This window comes from Penicillium citrinum (genome assembly GCF_028827155.1).
Source record: "Penicillium citrinum strain IBT 23319 chromosome Unknown utg000006l:1.0-3011923.0:1.0-3012962.0, whole genome shotgun sequence".
NCBI classification, from domain to species: domain Eukaryota; kingdom Fungi; phylum Ascomycota; class Eurotiomycetes; order Eurotiales; family Aspergillaceae; genus Penicillium; species Penicillium citrinum.
This window is the reverse complement of record NW_026622691.1, coordinates 491,580-515,570: the sequence shown is the minus strand read 5'-3', so window position 1 is coordinate 515,570 and position 23,991 is coordinate 491,580. Positions and strand designations below refer to the sequence as shown.

Genomic DNA, 23,991 nt, shown 5'->3' with positions numbered 1-23,991 from the left:
TTCTATTCTTTCCATATACCAAATATCTTCGGACATCGCGTTTCAAGATCGTGGAACAAGATGCCCCGCGTGGGTTACTCTGTCGATATTGAGTCACCAGGACGATTACTACGTGGCATCCAGCGTTGAGTCCATTTCAGCACACTTGATCATATCTGTGCCGCTGCCGTGGAGAGGGAAATACGCAGCATCTACCGTTCGAGGATTTCAAGGTCGTCCAGTTTAATGGGAGATGCGAGCAAGCCAGAATATTTGTGAAAATAGGTTACAAATGAAACATCGGCAAACCTCCAACAAGACTTACACCAATTTAGCTCGTGAAGTATTGTCAGTCATATACTTAAAAACCAGTAGAAAAACCATATTCAAATAACTATTGAAATAACGGCTTTGACAAATTTCACATATCATAGCTATTTCATTCTTGAGGGCAAAAATTCCCAAAAGCAAAATTGACATCACCTTTGAGATAACGTTATTTTGAGTAGTTTCACGAGTATTAGCTCTTAGTAATTTCATTATTCAGAACGGATACCCGACCTGTGTCCAAGCTTCTCTGATTTCTGCTTCGTGTTCACCAGCGTTGGAAATAGTGAGATCAGCAAACTCCTTGAAACTTGCATTTGGTCTGAGCTCCCCGCAAGTCAGAGCCTTGTACCAAGCAGGACCAGCAGTCTCCCAGGCGTAGCCTCCAATGATCGTAGCAGCGAGGTAAAAGGCATGGTTTGGGATACCCGAGTTGATATGAACACCGCCACGGTCCACTGATAGCGGAAGCTTTTTGAAGTCCTTCCAGTGTGCTGGTTGAGAATCTGAACCCACTCTACTATCGGAATAAGCTGTTCCTGGTGCCTTCATGTCTCGCAAAGCTCTGCCATTAACGCCCTTAGCCCAGATGCCCTCCCCGATAAGCCAATTAGCCTCAGCGGCTGTCTGTGGCTTTTCGGGATTTTCCCCCCCATTGTTTGATCATGATTCCGAAGACGTCAGCAATTGATTCATTCAGAGCACCACTTTGGTATTTATAGTCAAGTGTGCCTGAATACTCCACCACTCCATGCGTAAGCTCGTGGCCAATGACATCTAGCTCGTCTGTGAAGCCGTTGAAAATAATGCCATCTCCGTCACCAAAAACCATTTTGTTCTCAATCCAGAAGGCGTTCAGGTACTTTTTGCCGAAATGGACAAAACCCTCAAGTTTGAGGCCCCGATTATCAATTGAGTTCCGGTTAAAAAAGTTAGAATAGAAATCGTACGTCTTCTTAAATCCAATATAGCACTCATTTGCATCGCCACTTATGTCATCCTCTCTTTTGATGAGAGCGCCGCCTTCCTTGATCAAGATGTTGTCACGAGAGAGGTTCTGTTCATCGGTATGGTTTTGCGCATGGTAGACTGTCCGGTCCAGCTGCGCAGAAGCCCCGGAAACTAATTTATGTCAGTATCTTGATGAAATAATATGATTCATGAATCACATTGTCCTTCTTTAGCAGCATGCCGAGCAACTGCGTCGTAGATGAAAGCCGGAATGATACCTTGAGGCGCTTGCCCTACAATGGAAGCGAGGCTCTGCCCCTGTTCGATACGGGCATCGCGTAGCTCCCTTGTCTTGACAATAGTGTCCTGACAAAAATTAATAACATGCTGCGGTGCCTCGCCCTTTTCCACAATACTTTCGAGTATGTGGTCAGGGACAATGCTACAAATTGGTCTCATATTGGTATTGTAGAGAGTAGAATGCGGTAATGAGTAAAAGAATGGGCCAAGTACAGTACTCACAAGCTGCCTGCCAAGTCCAAGGCTCTGCCTTTTGGCGGATATCACATTCTAATATACCTAAGATGGTCTTGGAGGCGGTATCTGGTGATATCATTCAGCTGCCTGATGCATCTGAATACCTGTATAGCCGCATCAGATACTGTCAGTGTGGATTGAGAATGACTCTTACATATGCTCCCATGGGATCACGAGCGGAAATGATCATTTACGTTGAGTCTAATAGCTGATCTGGACCTTCTCATTTACGTATCGTGTGTTCACAAACTATAAATTTGGTTAAACACGAAAGTCCACTGATGAGCATATTTTTGCTTAACTAATTCTAATTGGTGCGTAGCAGAAGTCTTGGCTATGTCGTGATTCAAGAGTTATACTAGGGAGCTATGTAGGGAGTAAAGATGATAAAAGAGAAATACATTACGGTCAATAGATGTGTTAGGAAAAATAGAAGACTCATTGCGAATTTGTAGCGCCATGCTTCTCTCCTGTAATAAGATTACTGTAACAGACCGAATAATGAGTTGGATCTTCGTTTTCGGGCCGCGTTCATGAAGCCATGGAACCTCTGGCCTCACCACAATCTGTCCTCGTGATTATGGGCCAGATTGCTACAGAGCAGGAAGCTTTGGTAAGAAGGCCTTGGCAAGAAATAGATGACATGTGACTATAGGAATGTAACCATAAATTTCTCTAATCCTCGGAACTTGAAGATTGTTTGTTCAACAACTATTAACGAGTTACCTTATTCGATTTGGATGAAAGCGACTTTGCTTCGAGCGGATGAAGTATGATGCACATTTCCCGAGCAACAAACAGCCGCCACCGCCAGCGTAAAGGGTTTCTCTTAACAAATCATCACAAAACCATTCATGTAATTCTGTAAAAAGGCCACAAGTAAAATCTTTCGTGGGAGATCAAACTACAGCTCATTTAATTGACTAATATGGCCGCATGCGGTATAATCTCACGTCCAGACAATGCGATTCTAATTTAACTTTTACCAGATCATCCAGTGTTAACCCTCCCAATTATATTTTTGGAGTTAAACTTCACTACCTCTTGGCAATGTCTCGGCGCTTCAACCACTATCTCTTGAGATGAAGACTGTGAAACCTATTCTACATCCTCCATTGAGCATACAGCTATCCTGACTACGCGGTGTTTTCCGCATAATATTGCGGTCGGTCAAGGCAAGGAAATCGTGTGTGGGGGAGATGCCTGCGTAATGTGCCGGATTTTCATGCGCTCAATTTCCTTGCTCATGTTAATTAAAAAATATTGCAACAAATGTTTGTTTTCGCCTTATCTTACAGCTTTGTTATTACATCTTTCTAACTCTTCCGAGCCATGGGAACTTAATTTGCAATAATGTCATACCTCAGAAACAGAAAGTTCGGGCCCGCTAGGCTATCCTATATTGAAAACAAACTGAGCGTTCTGGTGAACAACGGGAACAAAGTACCTTTGCTTCCATCATTACGACACCTAAAGACCTGTTTAGTGCCCTAGACCCAATGTAAGATTCTGATTTACATAGGAAACTCGTTTTGCAAGCAGCGTGTCGCCTGATCGGTCAACAAGATGATTGTCGTCTCAAGTAGGCCTATTTCTGCTGAGCCGAATTTGCAAATTTATCCTGTAAAAATGCAAAAATGCAAAAAAAAAAAATTTGAATCGTAGACCCCATTAACCAATACATCTCGATAGTGGTATGGCGGTTATCGTAAACTCATAACTTTCGTAATCAACAGCCCAGAAAGCTTTGACCCGAGCAGTTTGGTACTCCAGCTGAACTTCATATTTACCTCCATTGGAGATGTTTTCGGAGGGAATGCCAATCAATATCAGAGTCATATTTTGCCCCTCGGTGATCTCCCGAGCAAATTCATCTTCCACCCCAACTTTCAGTCCAGCCGGATTGATATACAAGATCTGTGCGATATCTTAGGCGAAATGCTAGATTTAAGCTCATAGACAGTTCGTCCTCGAGGTTAAATAGCCTGGTAATAATCGGCTGAAGGTTCTCATTCTTGCAAAGTTTTATATAGAAGCATGCAGCTGTTTTGAAAAGAAACTTTAATTTTATCCCACTTCTTTCTCTTTTCTTTCCAAATGGCTCAATGGACAAGATCTTACCATGTCTGAATTCTAGTGTTTGAACATACCGTGACTATAACAGTATTGGGCGAAAATACCATTTGGATTACGGTATATATTTAGTATCTAAATAGTATTTTATCATTTTTTGTATTTATATAGTATTCAGATAGTATTTTGATATTATTTAGTTGTTTGTATATCAAGATCTTCTATCTAATAATTGTTGTATCATACCAATATTTTGTCCATATTACATGATTTATATAGTATTTTCTAGCAATATCTGGTATTTTTACAGTATTCTATACTATTAGGATTCTATAGTAGTTATTGGTATTTAGATTCACAGATAGTAGTAAGACAGATGTTTTACTTCCATAATCTTGGAATGTTCCTGCCTTTTATTTATCTATGTCCATTTCCGCCTTCCATTTTTCTTTTCCATCTTTTTCCCTCTCCCTTCTCCATCTTTTCCACTTCTGCTAACATCGGCACCTAGACTTTGCTAACACTGGCATCTACTAGATGTCAAGTGTTAGCAGTGGTATTTTACGTATTGTGTAGTGTTTTACACCTTGTGTGATATTTTACACGTCGTGTGGTACTTTACGTTTGTATAGTGTTTTGTATATTGTATAGTACTTTACACATTGTGCAATGCTTTGCACGTTGTATAATACCTTGCTGTTTATATTATTCTACAGTATGTATTGTATTGTAACTATAATAGGATCCACAGTAGCTATTGAAATACTGTAAAATTAACAAATACCATATTCTAGAAAGTACGGCAGAAAAAGGCATAAAATCAAATTTCGGTATAACTACCGTTGTAACAACGGTACTTTGAATGAGCGAGATCCGTCCATGGTACTTTCCAGTCATGGCACTTAGAATCGCAGAGGCATTTATAACTGACTCTACGGGCTCTCAGGATGCATAAAGACGGTCCTTAGTGCAACCATATTTGTTCATCTCATCTCATCGTCCACATCAGCCCTTATGTACCTAGTTCATTGTATCGGAATTCCAAAAGTTTGAAACATCAAGGATACGGAAGGAACGCTACAGTCACAGCCCCGTAAACACGTAAACCAGCTAGTTCTGGAGGACCTCACAAGCGGCTACAAGAGGTGGGGTCGAATTTGGTTGAAATGAGAAAGAGATTATCACCGAATTATACTGTAAAAAGGTGCAAATTTATAATTATCACTGTTAAATTTCAATCGACCTGTCCCAATTCATCAATTTTCTTCTGGCACCGCTGCGCCTTTTCGCTTCGTCTCTGCTCTGCTTCGTCTCGTTCTTGCTGGCTTCGCTTCGCTTTTTCACTTCGTCTCTGCTCTGCTTCATCTCGTTCTTGCTGGCACCGCTTCGCTTTTTCACTTCGTCTCTGCTCTGCTTCATCTCGTTCTTGCTGGCACCGCTTCGCTTTTTCGCTTCGTCTCTGCTCTGCTTCGTCTCGTTCTTGCTGGCACCGCTTCGCTTTTTCGCTTCGTCTCTGCTCTGCTTCATCTCGTTCTTGCTGGCACCGCTTCGCTTTTTCGCTTCGTCTCTGCTCTGCTTCGTCTCGTTCTTGCTGGCTTCGCTGCGCTCTCTCGATCCTTCTCTTGTCGGCCTCATCGTTTTGTTGGGATTGCTTGGCTCGTCTCGCTGATTTCTGTGCTAACGAAATCTCAATGTTCTCCGCCATTCTTGTAATATTTTCCAATTTCCTTTCGAGAGCAACGTTTTGCAGTTTGACCATGTTCCGAATATTCATATTATCAACCTCTTCTGATGTATAGCAGTTACAATGACAAATTTGTGGCTGGTGAAATGGCTGTTGTGAAGCTGCCTGTAGAATACTGTGACCTTTGATGTCCCAAAGTGTATCAAGAAATTGATTAAGCTTCCGCACACGTTATATCAATAAAATTCGTAATCCAAAGGTCCTCAGATTGCGAACGTACTGGACCGCCATATGTATTTTTGAACTCTGTCCCTCCTAGACGTTTCGATACTAATAATATATTTCTTACCATTTTCGCATATCTGGCGATAGTGATCGCACCCACAGGTACTCGGTGCACAGCACAGTGTCGAATTTGACGGACTGCATGAATATTTGCGCAAAAGGCTTCCCGCTCTGTTTCGGATATACCACGAACTTGAAAAGTGTTCTTGTGGTGAAAACAAAAATACTCAATAATCTTTTCCGAAAGTCGACTCAATTCCGCTGCCTCCGGGCAAGACCAATGACATTCGGCGATCAAATTTGGAGCTTCTACTCGGCATAAGTGGTATAAAAAATACTCAAGTTGGGTCTGCCATCGACAGAGAAGACTATATCTGGCTTGGAAGCTGTCTCGATCAGCATTCTGAAAGATGTAATATAACTTGCTTGTGCTTTACCAATCGCCCGATGCAGATATATCGTCCAAATATAGTTCTTTATGCGTAGTCGATGTCATTTTCAGTCGCTTAAAGAATTAGCATTAACAAGGAAGCGAAATTTAGGAAGAGAGGGGCTAGTCTTTTAATAGTCAATCAAAAACAGATCTAGAAAGAGTCGAACGCCACTCAACCTAGCATGACGTAAAGACTCGATATTTGAGGCTTGCGGTTTTCTAATTATAAGGATATACAGTACGAAATAAGAAAGATAATTATTACGTCTACATCGTGGGTATTCAAGACGCCGACGATCAAGCGAAACGCTGACGAGCGCCCCACTATTGAGTATTCTACTAACAGAATATTCAGTAGAGATAATGCTAATCATGCGCATACGTTGGTGTCGCTGCATGAAGTACTTGGACTTATTGGCAACTAATTACTGACTGGTAATTGACAGTCGTTGCAGGGGGCGGAAACTAGTTCAACGGCTCCTATTGGCGTAAGCCTCAACTAATAATGTGAAAAGAGTATTGAAATTAACTTCAACCCCCCCCCACCATTCCCATTGTGTAATTGTGTACGAGATTAAATTCTTCAAAGGCTAGTACGTTGATACAGACCATGCAACGCCCTGTTAAACCTAAAGCATCGACTTCGGTAGAGACTACAATTCCTTGGGGTACAGCTCGAGGGATATAATGACGCATTTTCAGCTATCTCTTGGCTTAACCGACAAGAAGCCAAGTTCTGGTACATATTTTGCTAACCTTGAGAATTGATTGTATTTAGCCAGGTAGTCTACAATTTGTCTTCATTTTGAATTTAGGTCTGTCACGGTCCCACACATCTCCAAGCTACGATAGCTGAGAGGGAAGGTATAACTTCATCCACACAGCATTCATTTCTTTCATTATTGATAGTATTGTATTATATTGGTATGCTGATTAACGAGCTGATTAGAGATTGTAGCAATCATAGCCTGTGTAAGTCTGGTGGCCCTGCCATGCGCAACGAGGGCATCGAGTGGTATACTCTACAGTATCAACAGCCCTAGCTTCTGGAAACGTTTTTGTCTTTTTGCTTTCGCCATCAACACGCAGACATTGCAGAGGGTTGGTGTGTGATACAAGTAACATGGCAACATGTAAGTGACGAGGGAGAAGACGAAGGGGAAGGCCTAATGCAAGTTGACAAACCTGTCCGTCCGATTAATGGAAGGACAGCATGAATCCCATGGTCGCGGGCAGGTTGATGAAATACAAAGTGAGCCTGGTGTCCCATTTCCATTCTGTAGATGGCGCGTTTGAGATAGGACGGCATCCCGTTTAACCTTTGGGTAAACGCCTCGACCAGCTCGTCCATACTTGTCATCACGGTCGATAGTTTTGAAAATTCAAAATTCTTGCTTTTGAAGTTGCGCTGCGTCCTGATTATGGTGCCTTGATTATGCAGAATGCCCCTGGCAAATGCTTGGCTATGTCCAACTCAGCCATCATGTCAGTTGATCTATAGACTGTGGCAGTGCCTGGAAGCAGCAGCGACTTGAAGAATTGTCTGGTTGTGACGAGAATGATGGTACTCCAAGTTTCCATGTCAAGGAGAATGTCTTCGGTCGACACATTGTGAAAGATATATCGAGTGGCTCAGCGATTGCATTCGCTGCGAAATCTATGAATATGCAACTGATCATTATAACTTTTGGCCATCAAGTTTGGCCTTGATGTTGGCTACCTTGGTTTTTCCCATTCTTAAGGATGGTAAAAATCGGTTTTGGAAGGGAAAATAACAATGAAGTCCAAGAGTGACGGCGTGCAAACTTTAGCAACAGATTGCGATCAGGTGAAAGGTGAGGGTGAGTTACATTCGGCTAATTCATTGTGTTTGGCATGGGGCTATAGATCTGCTTGGCTAAAGAAAAATCGATGGAGTCATTCGGCAAAAACCTCGTATTCAAGAATTCGGTCCACTTTTCGCGGGAATTGATCAACACCAATTAATTTCAAAACTATCGTGAGGCTGAAAATTCGAAGAAAGAAATATTTCGCATCATCGTTATGATTGACGATTCAACACATACGTCTCAACCACTGCGAAATTTCAGATGATGCTATCTTGGACTATCTTCGGTCTCTGGCTTGCCATGGCAGGCAGGGCCGCAGCTTGTGATTCGTCAAGCCCTTCCAGAATCGAAATGGATATGGCTTTCCCACGCAATACTACTTAGAACGATATGACCACACCCTTGACTGTTTTTATTCTGCAGAAATACACCAACCGCCGCGTTTTTCGACTATGACCTCTATTACAAAGTAGGAAGTATCTATTTCTACCTATCCGGCACTTTTAACGTGTTAAAAGTGCCGGATAGGTAGGTATAACTCCATGAAAAATGTTCGACTATACGCCGGGGGAAAATGCCATATTCCTCGACTCTGCCCCGATTGGCGAAAAGCTAAGTGCTGGCCGCTATGTACTCTTCTGGGATCTCATGATCTCCTATTGTACGGATAAGGGTTCTGAGATTCTTATCGAAGCAACAGTGTTGCATCAGAAAAGCTCTACTTCACCGTCGATGATAAAAGCGGCGATGAATATAGCATTTCGCAATGCCCGAGCTATGTGGGTAGTATTGCTACCAAATCCGCAAAAGACTCCTGTCGTGAATTAATTGACGACGAAAGCGAACCACAGCCGTGCGATGACAAATTGAACGACAAGCAGATTAAGTGTATCGAATCCTATTCCACAGGTAATACGGACATCTGCATTCGACGACATCAATTTGGATGACAAGCTTGTATGGAAATATGCCCATGGAGCACAGAAGAAAAACGATCATGCTGCTGGCACAAATGACCAGTCTTCTGGTGACGATGATTCTGATGATGGCGATGATGAAACAGATAATTCTCAGGAGGCAACAGACGATTCTGACTCTATGAATACCACCATTGGGCTACGCTTAACTTTTATCGCACTTGCTCTTGTGGTAGCAAGCTTCTTCGTTTGATCTATTAGAATGTAAAACCACCTATGTTTAACTACTGCCATGTGCTGTCCTGATGCTAAGTGAGGCCGAAAGTAAAACCGCTCTCAAGCCTTTGGCTATTTCGCTCAGTGATACCATTTTATCTGTGATATCCCTCATTTTAATTGACTAAGGTATAGCCTTTAGTTGAATTGGCTATACTTACTATAATTGCTTTTCCCCTCTGCCTTCCAATGTATATGAGTCTATGTCTGATCTATAGTGCCTGCCTAGAATATTCAAGAACAGAATTGTAGTAGAAGGCCAGTGCATTCTAGATTGTAACTTCCAGGTGGCTCTCAGTTCGAACTATTCATTATATGTCGAATGAGTGCAGGAAAGTATCTTTTCCGATTGCTTTAACCTATACCTCGTATTTTGCGATGATCTAGGCCTTGCAAGGAAAGCAGGTGTATATCAATGTCTTGGCATGATGGGTCTAACCACCAAAAACCTCCGCGAAGGGGTTTGATTCCTTTTATTTCCTGGCAATAAATGATCGCTGATCGAAGTCCATGACTTCTGTTGCTTGTTGAAAAAATCAATCAAAATGATTCGCAAGTTAATCAAAATGGAGAGCTTCCCAGCCCACGCGCTGTATATCTTTCTTTTCTCACTCTCAGCGGGAACATTCGGCCAATTTTGGAGTGCCGTTCACAGTCATCCTGCCCTGCTAGAACCACCCTACAGTCGATTCATAAAGCCCGGCACTGACGGACCGTTTATCTTGGTAAGCTCATCGCAATTCTAAAATACATTTTCTAAACTTCTGACCGCCTACATGCTGTTCAGTCACTCGTTTGCTTGGCTTGGGAAATCTTAACCTGGATCCCACATGAGTCAGGTTGGAAGTCTACCCGGGTATGGTGGGCTATCATTTCCACCGTCCGGGCAATTGTCATCGCGAGTTTTGCTGTATTCACAGCCCTTCAGGCACAGTACTTACCTCTGCCTTTGGGAAGCTGCGCAAACGAGTATGAATGGCCAGATACTTCTGATGTGCCGAAGGGAACACCAACGATGTGGGAGGTTCTGCCTCTATCATCGACTACGCTGAGGAGCGGTCATTCAGCGCTAGTGATGCCTTGCGCGGTGTTAAACAGGCTGCGTGTATTTGAATTCGTTCTCATGTGAGTAATGATATCTCTACCTGATATTCATCCAATTTTGTCGCAGTGACTGAAGTCATGATCAGTGGATTCCTCGCGGTCAGTCTGGTGGAGTCAACAGTTATATTCATCAGGTTGCCGAGCGTCGCATCTGAGATGCCTGAAACGTCCTCTTGGTTGCGTACATTACACCATGCCATTATGATTCCCTTCCGGGTGCTATTTTACCTATTCTCCAGACTCGGGGCACAGCAGAAGACAGCACTTTACCCAGAGGACGAAATGGAGCCCTTAGCTAGTAGCACGGATATACAGGAACCGAAGCATTCACACAAGCGGCATTGCGCAGAAGAGGAAGATGGCATCAGAGTGAGACCCATGCCAGAATTTATAGGTAATGAACGGCCGCCAGATTACTAGCGCTCATTTATTTAGAAAGTGGAAAACTTGCACGTTTCAATACCAATGGCTTTTATTTTAATCAAGATCCTGAGGGCCAAACGCGCCAAAAGGGCCAAAATCAGTGACTGTATTCCAGAACCTTTTGACGTTTGTCAAAGTGGATACGGATCAAGATGGTCACTTTGCACATTCACTTTTGCTTTGCTATTGCAAAGCGAAAGTGAGTATTTAAAGCATTCTCAGTCATTTCAGCGCAGTGAAATCCAACGAAAAAACAAATCTAAAAGTCGAGTAAAAACAAAAAACATACAACAGCAGGGATTCGCATGTGGTCACCCACCATACTACTAACCTGCCGGCGTGTGGCTTAAGTACGGCTGAGCGGACGGGAAGCCCTGTTCTCCACACCCTATGGTCGTATGTACCAGGTCGAGGATGAGATAGGACTAAATAGATGCTCATCAAGTAGAATGATAGAGATGCGCAATAGACAAGGTGAGAATCATACTCCATTGAACGATCACTGCGTTGAAATGACTGAGATTGCTTTAAATACTAATACTACTAGTTCAAGGGCTGCCCTTGAGAGGATCGGTCTCTTGACAAATGCACATAACGGGGATAGCCAACCTGGCCAACAGCTCTGGCTAAAAATCTAGATTATAGATCTGATAAATAGAATTCAATTTATTTGGTCTAATTTAATATAAATTTCAATTCGATTACTACTACTATCTATAATACCACTGTATTACTGCCAAGCTTTTACATAACAATGCAATTTTGCCAAGAGCTAGCTACGCCCCACTTCATGAGCGGGTGCCCAGGTCTAAGTAAAATAGATCCGAATCTTGAGCAAGAATATCTGATCAGATTGAACTCTAATACCTCGAAAAAAAGAACAGAATCAACAAAAGGATAAGATCACGGCATGGGAAAATCACGGAGATACCACCTCACGCCGGAGACGCTCATAATCTGGATGGCCGTCGTAAATGCCCAGTTTTTCTCTGGCCAGCTCGCTATTTTTGGGAACCTGAACCAGTGTCTGATTTTGTTGATGATACTTAATGAGCGCCTGCCACATATTGTTGCCACTTGAAATGTATACTTTGGACCCCTTGTAAGCCATTCTTTCATTGCCAACAACAACTAGACAGTGCCTTGCGCGACTGAGAGCCACGCAAGCCCTGCGGAGATCAGTCAAAAATCCTAAGCCAGTCTCCCCACCGGGCCTAGTAGTCGAGAGAATGGCGATCGAGCTCTCGGACCCTTGGGCTGAGTCTACACTCGCAACACGGACGCCGTGGAGGCCCAGCTTGCGGAGAAGCTCCGCCAAAGCTTGTCTCTCTTCGTCATAGTACGAAAGTACCAAGATCTCCTTTTTTGAAAGCTTCCCAATGCTGACAGTCATGGAATCAACAAAGGCGACAATGAAACTCACGTAGTCCGGGTTGACCAGTGAATAGGTCCTGATGCGCCGTAGAACTGTAGAGGGAGGCATCGAGAAGAAATAGCTATCAGCGGCCTTACATTTGTATCGGTTGGCGATGAACTTCCCCAGTATCAAGGTCTGTCTTCTGTCCTTGCAGGAGGGATCTGTCTGAAGAATTTTATCATAGAATTGGTTGCTCACAAAGTCACAGATGCCGGGTGACATTCTGTATTGTGCGGTCAGACAAATTTCCGGGAGCCCGGACTTGATCAAACGCTCAAACAATGAGACCTTTTCAGATGAGGCATATTCATTCTCAAACTCCGATACGACGGTTGGCGGTAGCTGTGCAATGTCGCCGCTCAGAATGATTTTCCGCAGACTTGCAAGATGGAACCCCATAGGGATCAGCGTGACAAGCTCTGTAATTTGAGATGCCTCTTCCACTAGCAGGAAGGAGGGATTGAACTTTCGCGGACTCGCCCGACCCGCTTTACTTGCGGTACAGAATATTAGTTTGGCCCGTGAAAAGATGAAAAGCTGGAGTCTTTTCCACGACTTGTCGAATCCAGCCTGAAGCTCCCACAAAAGAGCAGACAAAGCCATTTCTTGTTGCTTACTGGCGGGCTGCACTGGATTACTCTCTATCTGGCGCAGATAGAACTGCCACTGCGCCAGGTCCAGCAACAGCTTGGTTTCTTCGTCTATCGAGAATGAGGAAGCTCCATCTTGTTGGTCACGGACAGTAATTTTCCTGACACGGTCAATTATGTGCTTATGCAGTGATAGATGGCCTAGACCTGAACCAGCAGATCGGAATGACGAGGCGATGGTTTGTAGTAGTTGATCGCTCAAACAGGTATCTGAGAAAGCTGGGAACATTTCTCGAAATGCGTCAAATTGACGAGGGTCCGACGTATGGGAGATATCTGCTTCATCGTCATCATCGGGTGCACCGCCAGTCTCAACAAATTCCGTAAAGAGGCGATATACTCCAGCTTTGGCCGATGGGGCAAAGCGCTGAGCGATCACGTTCAACCCTTGGTTGAAAGCACAGACGACCATGATTGGAAGGTTCTTGATATAGCAATACTCAACAATCGATGCTGAGACCGCAGTTTTACCCGTTCCTGGTGGACCAGTAATCAGTGTAACTGGGGGATCACTGGCAGTCAAAGCACTTTGTATCGCTTTCCGCTGTTGTGGATTTCGTGATTGAGCCAACAAGGAGACAAACTCATCAACATCATTGTCAATTGTCGGGTCAGCAACACGGAATTTCCAAATATGGTTGTTTCTAGCCTACAAGACATCCTTGAGCCAGTTATCAGGTCTGATCTTCAATCCAGGATTTCCCCACAAAAGATTCTGGACTGCACTTTTTCCCCGGTCGAAAGGATACTTCAGCTTGACCAAATGTAATATCTGCGGTCATCAGCAGCACTCTCCACACCAGCAACCCTGTTATACCGTTTGAGAGCTTTGACTCCCCACCGTGGGCCTTGTGTGCGGTATCCTTCGGAAGGAAATGCTTTCTGGGGTCGAGTCAGCCAGAAACTGGCTAATCTGGAGAGTCTGGTTATGCAATCCACGGGAGACAGACTCGAGCTACATGTCTCTTGTGATCATTGCAAAAGGGAACAGGGCATATTTTCATCATGTGTTGTGGCTCCAGGACTCATTCCAGAATGTCGCAATTGCCATTGGGGTGGACAGGGTATGCGGTGTAGTCTTCGTGACTTTAACTGTGATAGTAAGACAGATCTGGAACTTGAACAAGATTTAGAGCGCGCAATCAGAAGATCTGAGGAATCTACAAGATTGGCCCAAGAGGATGCGGACTGGGTGGCGGAACTGAAGGCAAAGATTGAACATCGGAAGATCTATGATGCCAATCTTTCATGAGAAGATATTAAATTCATTTATCTTGTTGAGAGGGATCGAGTTCATTATTAGCTACCTTAAATAATTTGATTTACAGATTGACAGTTATTCTTTTGCGTCGTATATTGTATACTGTCGCAGCAAACCTAGGATTATATAAGAATACATCAGAATCCTGGTGGAGGTGCTGTAGTCTCGGCTAAGGAGATTACTATATAAACCGTTGGGGATTGTACTTCAGAACTACTCTAGACATATGCTGCCTAGAAAGAACCCTTCGTTTTACTGCTTTACTAGCTGCAATATGTACATATACAATGGCACGTGGTAGCGAGACGACCACCAGTCAACCACTAGATGAGTCCCAGTTCCTGGTGGTTGACTGGTGGTCGTCTCGCTATCACGTACTATTATAGAATGTGTACTGTACCTTACTTGACAACTTTATGACTTTATCAGAACAGATAGTCATCAAAATATGAGCAAGATATGATGTCTTGAGATATTCTCTTTTGGCAGTCTCCGAGAGACAACGGGTGTTTATGGTTTGAGCAATACGCAATTCTGACTGCGATATTCATTCTCCGAGGTATCTTTTCTCTCTCTCTATTGGATAACCATATCTTCTATTGTTGTTTCATTGGTTGCAATAGTGGCTGTCTTCATTGTGGCTTTCTATTGTGCCTGCCTTTTTCTATTGTATACTTTCCTGTTGTGCCTGCCCTATCACTGTAACTGTTTCGCGCGTGGCAAAAGCAAACCCCCTCACCTCAAAATATTTTCTCTTTTCTTTCTTTCTTCTCATCTCTTCTTATATCCCACAACCAAATCTCTCCATCACATCTGTTGTTTCTGTGTCTGTGCCTCTGTGCCGTTGACAATCAACACATAATCTAGATTTTTCTGTGCCTGTGCCCATTTCTGTGCTCGTTCTCTCCATATTTGTCTCTGTTCTCGGGCCTGTTGCTCTGCGCTATTGTCAAACAGGGACGCAGCTCTTTTTCTCTCATTTCTTTGATCCGGATTTGAAGAATGGTGCCGAAAATGTCAACAAGAAGGGTAAGTCATTCTATATCATTTTCTGTTCCTGGGGAGATACTGATTATTCAATTAGATACTGAGCCAAAGACTCAACAGCTATACACCACTTGATGCCAATGACAATACCGGCGCATTTCTTATGGATTTCTTTTCTGTCCTTGCAACAGACGGCAAACGGAATCTTCAAGACGATGTATCAAAATGTGCAGATGATACAACAGTCCGACAACTGGCAGAAAGTATCCGAACTGGACTAGTTGTCCCCATGAAGGCACAAGGAGGCAGAACACCTACCGTGCTTATATCCTCTCCGCGGCATGGACTTGAGGATTCGATTCAGGATATTATGAGTCAAAATATATCGCCGATTACTCGAAATCTGCAATACCGGCTACGTGAACATTGTCTAGAGAGAGATGGTTTCAAATGTGTTGTGACCGGACTCTGGAGCCGTGTTCATTCCCATCCAGCTGGTGCTCCAACTGGCAATCTAGAGACTGCTCATATTATTCCTTTTCCCTTAGGGGCTTTTGAATCTTCTAACCGTCCGGCTGTGGCTCGGCATTCAGAAATCTGGACCAATATCAGACATTATTTTCCAATCATACATACTATGCCCTTCAGTTCAAATCAAATCAACGAAGAACGGAATGTACTTATGCTACATTCTTCGTTGCATACAGAATTTAGGGGATTCCGTATATGTTTTGAAGCAACAACTGTAACCAACCAGTATCGGTTCAGGACTTTCTCCGATACAGAAACAGCATTAGCTAATCTCTATCCTGCGAATAGACTAGTTCAATTCAGATCTCATGGAGGACAATGGGAACTTCCAGACCGAAGACTTCTGCAAATTCATGCCGCAATTGCGAATTTCCTACACATGGCAGGTCAGGCGGAAGCCATTGAGAAGACCATGAGGGACTACAGCGAATGCAGTGGGCTGGCCCCAGGGGGCGGCACTAATATCGAGGATCTGCTGGCTGTGAGCAGTCTATCGCTGCTCAGTGAGAGCCGCCGCCACCCGAGACCCGCAAATATTCATCGTCCGCAGTCTACTGATGTCGATGACAAACACTCCGTGGAGAGGCCACGACCTCAAGCAGCCAAGCTTCCGGGATCCGAAAACCGACCAGAGAATCGACCACACGGATCTTGATTCTCCTTAGGGTTTTGCAAGAATGAATTGATCGGACGGTAGATAGCATCAACTCTTGTTTATTGACAGTTTCGAATAGCAAATGCATTTTTATTTCATCGCTGAAACTGTTTTTGATATTCCTCTTGCGCGGCAAGAAACCAAACAGCCCGAAGAATCGCATCGACAACAGAGGCCGGATCTGAGCTGTGAGCTGCAGTCCCCAGAATATCGAGTAGGGCAGATGTTGTTGAACCCTTCGTAGCTCGGTATGGCACCCAGCCTGGAGGCTCCATGCCCAGAGACAAGCACGGCAGACAGTAGCAAGCCTGCAGTCAATCCATTGAGAATGGGCGTCATGGCTTCGAGCGCCTTCACGATGAAGGTAGTAAAGAGTACAGCCTGATAAAGATAGTTTCAAAAAAATCTAAAAATAAAAATAAATAAAAAATAAAAATAAGAAACAGTGGTAAACGATCGGATCAAAAAAGTGTATAGACAGATAAAAATGAGTGACTGGTGGGAACAGAGACCCTCAGAGCAACTTCCTCAGACTGAGAGGCACATAGATTCTATCGAAGTTCCAGGGAGTGTCCAGTAGTTCGACTAAATACACAAACTTCTCGCCCCCAATCTTCGACTCGGGATACTATCTTCTCACAATTTTAAGTGCTGTATACATAGACCTATCTAGCATGGCCCCCAGGTGTGATTGAATCACGAACTAGATAACAATGCGGATATATTCTTCGAGTCCAAGAACGTGTTCTAGTCATTCGGGTTATCAGCAAATTGCTCCAAGATCTATGGCAAGTATAGAATCTCCAATTCCAAGATTGCAGTAGGCGATGTAGGGGCCGCCAAGAGTCGCAAGGATTCTAAAAGCTTCTGGTTCCACTGTCCAAATATATACTAGGGCTGGGAAGTACCAAACAATGTTTATAAAGTGAAATGAGGTCTAAGACTATATACAGAGTGTTCAGATACTTGTATATAATTTTATGCAAGATTTATATTGCAGTGATCAACTTCTTGGAGACCCTCTTTTTGTGAACTACAAAATATTCTAGTCTTTCTAGCGCGAGTAGTTCTATTTGCTGTCTGTACAAAAAATACAATCCTTTCACTTTGGATCACTTTGGAGTATCTTACCCTATTGTATCCGAATTTCTTTTTCTTGATCTCTCTTCTTCAGATATTGGATTTTGCCGCTGATATCAGTTGATATTGGCTATCAATCTTGGGCTGTTCAGTGCTAGCTTAATCATATCTGAATCTTTCAGCTTTGGTATCCTCAAATTCTCACTATATTAGATCTCAATAAGTATATCCTCGCTCTCAGTCTGATGGTGTCCATGGGGATGGCCGAGACTACAGGCCTTGGATTCGCAGAGATTGACTTGGTCTTCCCGTGAGACGGCATCTTTGATTTGATGCCACTCGCCCCCGTCATTTTCGTGATTCAGAACCATACAGTAATTGATCGACTCTATCCCTATATTGATTACAGAATATAGCCAGTGGATATCCCGCAGAGGCATCAATCACTGAACAGAATATTGGTGGAACAACATCTGCCAAATGCAATGGCTACATCAGGCTCCGTGCAATTTCTTGCGGCTAGAATCTCAAACACACTGAATACTGAGAATAACTGGGGATTTGCCTGGAAAGTGAACTGGACCAACTGCTCAACGTCGGCTAACAAGACTTCTTCGGATAGTGAACTCAAGATCAACTTGGGCAAAGAATGGGATGGCCAATCTGTCCGCTTTACTACGAAGAAAGGGGCAATACAGCCCAATTTGACTATTCTCACTGCCGATGACAAATGCAGTGATGTCTCTGCTCTTGTATTCAATGTCACAAAGACTCTGGAAACCCAATCTGATTACTATAAAGGCGAAAAATGCACTGTACTCGCGAGTCCCGCTTCTATATCTGCTCCTTGCAAAACCAGTGTCGCACTGGCGGCCGTCTCAAGTATCTTGTCCACTCTCACTGCAGTATAGTGTGCTTTGTTTACACCTGGTATCAGCTGTCTATCTAAAAAGAATGCGGCTACTGTCAACAATGCGGCCTCTCAGCTGATATTGTAGGCTGCTGGTATACTAATTGTTCTCGAGTTGTTGGTTTAGTGACGACTTCGCTCATATTTTCTTTGTATTTGAACAACCTCTATATATCAACTATTATTTGTCCAATGGGCTGTACAGGCAGTTTCAATACCATTATAGTTTCTAATCTAGGGGAGGAGACCAATACTGGGTCACATCTAGTCTTCCTTGTCTGTTTCTGCCAATGAGTATTCTTAACTGTTTCGGCAAGTCTATACTGCACCCGGCCTTTGATCTATATAGTATATAGTAACTATGAACAAATGCCACTGTTCTAGCCTCAAATATCGCGAACCGGCGCTTATCTTGAATCACAAGCGAAAGAACAGAGTATTCTCGGTCAGTCTAATTTGATCTTGATAGTGATCCTGTGGCTTGCCAAGAATAATATCAAGCTTCAGTGGAATAGTAAACTGAGCTGGTAGCACAAGCTTCCGAGAGACCCCCTCCCTCAAACCACATAAACTAATTAAAATAAATATCGTGGAGTTATGAATTCTCGGGGCATCGCTACTGTTTATTATTCTTTGTACCTGTGAGCATAATGATTCTACTCGTCAGAAATGCCGGAGTTGTTGGTTTTCGTCCTCCCGACATACTTAGTCCTGCAGCTTAACGGAGTACTTCGGATGTGGCAATATCTTGGCGTCACAAGTACGAACAACTTACAGAAGACTGAATCTTTTCTCTCCGCGAGGCTTTTTTCATCGGAGCCGCAAGTGTTCTTCTGGACAGAAGACTCCGTCCGGAGAACCCTGCGAAACCATACATACTACATATACAATTAGGGCCATCATGGCCTTTTGACCAATGTCGGTCCTCTTAGCTCTATGAGAAGATCAGAATTATAGAAGCAAGGGAAAATGATCCCCTCGACTGCCTCCGGCAAATTTTTGTAACCAACCAACAGTGCTGATTCCATAGCGCTAGATTTCATACTTTGCACGGGTCGATCCTCGGCAATCTCCAAGTAAGACACCGGGGGCGGAAAAGCGGGCGGAAGGTGGGTCGAACCCTGGTGATCTCTCAACAACCAATGAGCATCACTGATCTTAGCCCTATCCCCATTGCCGGGCCAGTTCACCAACCGGAGATCACGAAGGAAGTGTGGGTGAAGAGATGGTCAGGTACACATTACATACAAGGGTAGTTTCGAACATGAGGTTTCCCACTCATGAGCGGGTGCACAGATCTATATATTAGTCATTATATCTACATAAATTGCCAAATAGGAGCTTTATAGCAATTCAGACATATTGAACTCCAATTGGTGCACAGCATACTTTACTAAGCAGTAAATCCAACAGATAATAGCTACAGTGAATCTATTTTCCGTGGACAGCTTCCATAAGCATCAGCTCAAGCCACCAAAAAAGTGAGGATAGGACGGAGGAAAAGTTTAGCCGAGTCGCCACGTCATCGCTTCACGGGTGTTCAGGGCGTTCAGGGTGAACAACCCGAAGGGTAAGGCGGCAAGAGCACTAAATCCAACCATAAAACAAATCTAAATTAAAGTCGAGTAAAAACAAAAAACATACAACAGCAAGGATTCGCATGTGGTCACCCACCATACTACTAACCTGCCGGCGTGTGGCTTAAGTACGGCTGAGCGGACGGGAAGCCCTGTTCTCCACACCCTATGGTCGTATGTACCAGCTATATAATGCCTTAGGGTTATATCCTAGAAATATCAGGAGAGCCTATTCTTATTTCTCATCAACTGCTGGGCATTTTAGTTACCAGTCGAGCAGAAATAAAAAGAGTGTGCAAGAAACAGATTCAATCTGTCTATTCTTAAGAGTCAAGAATTAAATGAGACTGATGCTGGTTGCTATGCCAAATGTCTTTGTGGGATCAATATGGACCACTGGCAGGATACATATACGGCTCTACCCCCTCTAGCCATGTGTATGTCCTCCCACCCCTTTGTATATGCACTTGTCTTAAGTCATAACATGACCGAACTGCCGAACTTTGCACTCAAGTAGTCCTGGCTCTCAAATTGAACGCTCCTCCCCTTTTGCACTCTGGAAAAATTCAGCACTTGGAGACCATGTCTATTCTTTGGCTCCCATTGGAGCTTTTGATGATCATCGTACATCAACTCGACAGTCGGGATTTGAATGCACTTCTTCAGACCCAACTATCACTTCATCACACACTTAATGATTATCTTTATTACTGCAACATTGATAACTCCTCTGCCCTGATAGGGGCAGCAAAAAAAGGTTCACAAAAGACTCTTCGACGTTTTCTTGATGCTGGAGCTAATGTATGTTGGAAATCCAATTATTGGACTCGTGCACGGCCATAGGGAAGACGGGCACCATACCTCAGACGGCCCGCAGATGGATTACGAGAGCATCCAATACCGCATGGAGCAATTAATGGACATATGGATATAGTACAGCTGTTACTGCACAAGGGAGCTAATATAAACTTCAAAGATCTCCATGGCCGGAGTCCTCTTGCATTAGCAGCTCTCAATGGACACTTTGCCTTGGTCAAAATGTTGATTTCATCCAATGCATGTCAACTATTATGCAATTCACGAGATAAAGGTCCTATCGCAGATGCGGCCTCTCGGGGTCATCATGAAATAGCAGACTATCTACTAAAGGAACTTAGTAGACTCCCAGTGCTCCCAGACTATCCGAAATTTACGATTCAGTCTGAAATCCAATCAATGCTTTGGTATGCTGCAAAACATGGTGACCAAAATCGCATTAAATATCTTATGAAAATGGGGGCCGATGTCAATTTCCAATTCAAATTTGCCAGTAGCACTCCGCTCTATAGTGCTGTTACTTTTGCACCCTTTCTAGTGGATGTTGTTAAGCTACTACTTGAGTTCGGCGCCGATCCAAATATTTGCACAGCACCATCGACACGAAACTGTATCCGTGGCATAGTCCCAAGATTTACTCTACCTATTCATCGCGCCATAGGAAAAAACGAAAGCTATATCCTTATCAAGCTCCTTCTCGACTTCGGCACACATACTGATGGTGAGACTTTATTTGCGGCACTCAAGCACAAAAAATCTGCAGAATTTCGGATACTCGTTGAGCATGGTGGCAATATATATAGCCGCGGACTGAAGAAATCCCTTTTCAAATATGCACTTGAATCTCCTTGCGAGGACATTCGAAACGTTATACTAGAACAGAGAATCACGCCCGATACGCCAGACCCATACAGCAGACGATATAGGATCCGAAGAAACAAAAGGACCTAGGGAGAACATAATGAAGCTTGATCGATGGATGAGGATGACTTACCATTATTGAGTTCGATGGAACATTTCTGGACAGCTTTCGAAAAACCTGTAACCCTCAGTCACTGTTCCTGCTGTCCCGGTTGCCGCCGCTCCTCCCTGCGCCCCCGTCTCGACTTGTTATTGTGTCTGCGAATGTTCTCTGCGTGAGTAAATCGTAGAGATAGAGATCCATCGTATCAATATGAAAATTTAGAAAAATCCACTCTGTCCATATACCTGTCCACATTGCTACTTGTCCGTTTGTATTCAGCCCTTTGTTGTGTCAATTATGTTGTAGATTAGATTTTACTGGATGTGGATCGATAACATCGAAGAATTGGAAACTGACCAGGTATATAGAGAACCGAGATTCATGGACAAATACTCTGTCTCAGGCATTCAGCGCAATGTCTCATTTCGCGACTACCCTTGACAAAGTAGGGCATTTTTGGGCATTCCAAGGGCAAAATATGTGGCCCCGGCCCTTTGGGCCTTTCTTGGTTGTCTGTGTGTGGGTTTGGGGTTGAGTCCTAGGGCCAAGAAGATAGTCGAGCCGTTCCCCCTGCAATATTTAAAACGTGGGAAGAAGAAGAACAACGATGAGAACGGTGATGTTGTCGTCCCTATCCCTGATCGTGGTGGTAGTCGCCCCGGAACCTCTGAGGTCCCTGATAGGGAATGTCCTGTCTGCGGTTTGAATTGCCCTTGTCCTTGTTGCCAGCTGGCCGATTCCCACACTGGTGCAAACCCTGCTGCTGATGATAGAGGAAACATGAGCAGCTTCGATCTGGCCAGTGCGGACATTGGACAGCTGGGCCACCGGGAAGGATGTGAAGGAGTTGGGACTGGCTCCCAGAATGTTTCTCCCACCGAAAGCAGGCCAGGTCGTAGGGCCCCTTTTCAGACCACTGGTATGTAGTCTGGAAACTCCGGGATTTTATATGTATATAACATATCCAAGAGGAGACCACCTCGGGTGGCAGAGCCGAACAGGCCATATCATTATGTCACATTATATCAATGTATTTGATATAAATTCCCCAATACATAGGTATGTATTGGAAAAATTTAGTTGCCACTGCTACATTACACTAATGTAGTACATTACTCCTAGTGTAGCAGTACAGTAGGTACTATCATAGTATCCATGATTACTAACAGTAGTAGTGCTACTATCAGTAGTTAATAGAATCCAACATGGATGTTTGAGACCGGTGCTACTAGTAGAGAGTGCTACTAGAACACCGATTTGTACGATCCACCTGGCACGCTATATAAATCCACCGCTTGGAGTCTACTGCAAAAGGGTAGTCTGCACAGATACACGACACTATAAAGTTGTGATAATGTAAGGGATACGCGTCTAATGAACACTACGAGAGAGAAGACAATAACAGTCTATGGTATTTTTATAATTAATACTTACGAAGTTGTTGCTTGTTCATATTTAATTGTGCAGCTGAAATGGGTATCGAGCAAAGATAAATCATATTTCATAGATAGTTAATTCTCCAGTGTAGAATTCGCCATGAGTTTTGATCCTAAAATTCACTACTTCGAGTATCCGGTACCTCATGGCACGCTAGCTCTATGGCGGCAATCATGTATCCAATTTCTAAAAGGCTTCTGGGATCTGGATGGTTCTTTGAAGGGAATATACCAAAAACCTGGGCCATAGTGGACAAAAGGTTTGCCCTTTTTGTATCTCTCCTTTTTAAGATAGGACAGATTGCGAGCCGCCAATTTGTAAAATGGTTCACCATTTTGTGTTTCGAAGCGACGACATGCATTGTTCACATATTGTGGGATTTCAAGTTTATGAGGGCGAGTCGATGCACCATCCGCCCGTATTTGCCATAATGGATCTTTATGATCAAGGCCAGGTCCGAGATTCATCCATTTCGTTATCAGCAAAGCTATCCGAGAGTCAAAGTTTCTTTCAACGATTGCAATATTGGAAACTGTTGTACAATGACCACAATAGCAATGCATGGCTTGTTCTTTGCTTTGTTTCAGCTTTTCGTAATCAAGCTCCCTGTGGAAATATTTATGATGATGACATAAAAAGTAAATTCCCAAATGATTGATGATCGATTGAGTTCTCAAATCAGTCCATGTTTCACATACCAAAATATCCTGCATTCGAATATACAGCCCCAAAGGTTCGGGGCATATTCGTGCCTCTATTGAAAATAATGCAGACATATATTTCTTGGGGGTAGCTGCTGTGTTGCAATAGACATTTGGCACAGCACAAGGATAGCGGTGTATTTGTGTATATGATAGAGATTTAGTGCTGATACCATATTTGGCACCA

At 43.5% G+C, this 23,991-nt stretch overlaps 11 protein-coding genes across 11 annotated transcripts; 7 read left to right on the top strand and 4 right to left on the bottom strand.

Annotated features, from left to right (window-relative positions):
- Positions 1-522: 522 nt before the first annotated feature.
- On the bottom strand, positions 523-1,716 carry N7469_006715 (M4 family metallopeptidase; the record flags this gene model as incomplete). Its single annotated transcript, XM_056645633.1, has 3 exons — positions 523-933; positions 986-1,428; positions 1,476-1,716. 3 exons carry the CDS (start codon positions 1,714-1,716, stop codon positions 523-525), a joined length of 1,095 nt encoding a protein of 364 aa, XP_056499074.1.
- A 3,385-nt stretch (positions 1,717-5,101) lies between these two features.
- Positions 5,102-5,626, bottom strand: N7469_006714 (uncharacterized protein; the record flags this gene model as incomplete). The annotated part of the gene is made up of 1 exon (XM_056645632.1): positions 5,102-5,626. One exon carries the CDS (start codon positions 5,624-5,626, stop codon positions 5,102-5,104), a length of 525 nt encoding a protein of 174 aa, XP_056499073.1.
- A 2,085-nt stretch (positions 5,627-7,711) lies between these two features.
- Positions 7,712-7,979, top strand: N7469_006713 (uncharacterized protein; the record flags this gene model as incomplete). The annotated part of the gene is given in 2 exon segments (XM_056645631.1): positions 7,712-7,754; positions 7,771-7,979. 2 exon segments carry the CDS (start codon positions 7,712-7,714, stop codon positions 7,977-7,979), a joined length of 252 nt encoding a protein of 83 aa, XP_056499072.1.
- Positions 7,980-8,647: 668 nt separating this feature from the next.
- N7469_006712 (uncharacterized protein) lies at positions 8,648-9,268 on the top strand (the record flags this gene model as incomplete). Its single annotated transcript, XM_056645630.1, has 2 exons — positions 8,648-8,917; positions 9,008-9,268. 2 exons carry the CDS (start codon positions 8,648-8,650, stop codon positions 9,266-9,268), a joined length of 531 nt encoding a protein of 176 aa, XP_056499071.1.
- A 568-nt stretch (positions 9,269-9,836) lies between these two features.
- N7469_006711 (uncharacterized protein) lies at positions 9,837-10,815 on the top strand (the record flags this gene model as incomplete). Its single annotated transcript, XM_056645629.1, has 3 exons — positions 9,837-10,016; positions 10,079-10,416; positions 10,482-10,815. The coding sequence occupies 3 exons, from the start codon at positions 9,837-9,839 to the stop codon at positions 10,813-10,815; spliced, it is 852 nt and encodes a 283-aa protein (XP_056499070.1).
- A 922-nt stretch (positions 10,816-11,737) lies between these two features.
- Positions 11,738-13,297, bottom strand: N7469_006710 (uncharacterized protein; the record flags this gene model as incomplete). The annotated part of the gene is made up of 1 exon (XM_056645628.1): positions 11,738-13,297. The coding sequence occupies one exon, from the start codon at positions 13,295-13,297 to the stop codon at positions 11,738-11,740; it is 1,560 nt and encodes a 519-aa protein (XP_056499069.1).
- A 623-nt stretch (positions 13,298-13,920) lies between these two features.
- Positions 13,921-14,137, top strand: N7469_006709 (uncharacterized protein; the record flags this gene model as incomplete). The annotated part of the gene is made up of 2 exons (XM_056645627.1): positions 13,921-13,949; positions 13,987-14,137. 2 exons carry the CDS (start codon positions 13,921-13,923, stop codon positions 14,135-14,137), a joined length of 180 nt encoding a protein of 59 aa, XP_056499068.1.
- Positions 14,138-15,160: 1,023 nt separating this feature from the next.
- Positions 15,161-16,319, top strand: N7469_006708 (HNH endonuclease signature motif containing protein; the record flags this gene model as incomplete). The annotated part of the gene is made up of 2 exons (XM_056645626.1): positions 15,161-15,175; positions 15,231-16,319. The coding sequence occupies 2 exons, from the start codon at positions 15,161-15,163 to the stop codon at positions 16,317-16,319; spliced, it is 1,104 nt and encodes a 367-aa protein (XP_056499067.1).
- Positions 16,320-16,414: 95 nt separating this feature from the next.
- N7469_006707 (Zn-dependent exopeptidase) lies at positions 16,415-16,594 on the bottom strand (the record flags this gene model as incomplete). The annotated part of the gene is made up of 1 exon (XM_056645625.1): positions 16,415-16,594. One exon carries the CDS (start codon positions 16,592-16,594, stop codon positions 16,415-16,417), a length of 180 nt encoding a protein of 59 aa, XP_056499066.1.
- Positions 16,595-17,884: 1,290 nt separating this feature from the next.
- N7469_006706 (uncharacterized protein) lies at positions 17,885-18,310 on the top strand (the record flags this gene model as incomplete). The annotated part of the gene is made up of 1 exon (XM_056645624.1): positions 17,885-18,310. The coding sequence occupies one exon, from the start codon at positions 17,885-17,887 to the stop codon at positions 18,308-18,310; it is 426 nt and encodes a 141-aa protein (XP_056499065.1).
- Positions 18,311-22,081: 3,771 nt separating this feature from the next.
- N7469_006705 (uncharacterized protein) lies at positions 22,082-22,593 on the top strand (the record flags this gene model as incomplete). Its single annotated transcript, XM_056645623.1, has 2 exons — positions 22,082-22,185; positions 22,209-22,593. The coding sequence occupies 2 exons, from the start codon at positions 22,082-22,084 to the stop codon at positions 22,591-22,593; spliced, it is 489 nt and encodes a 162-aa protein (XP_056499064.1).
- Positions 22,594-23,991: the final 1,398 nt, after the last annotated feature.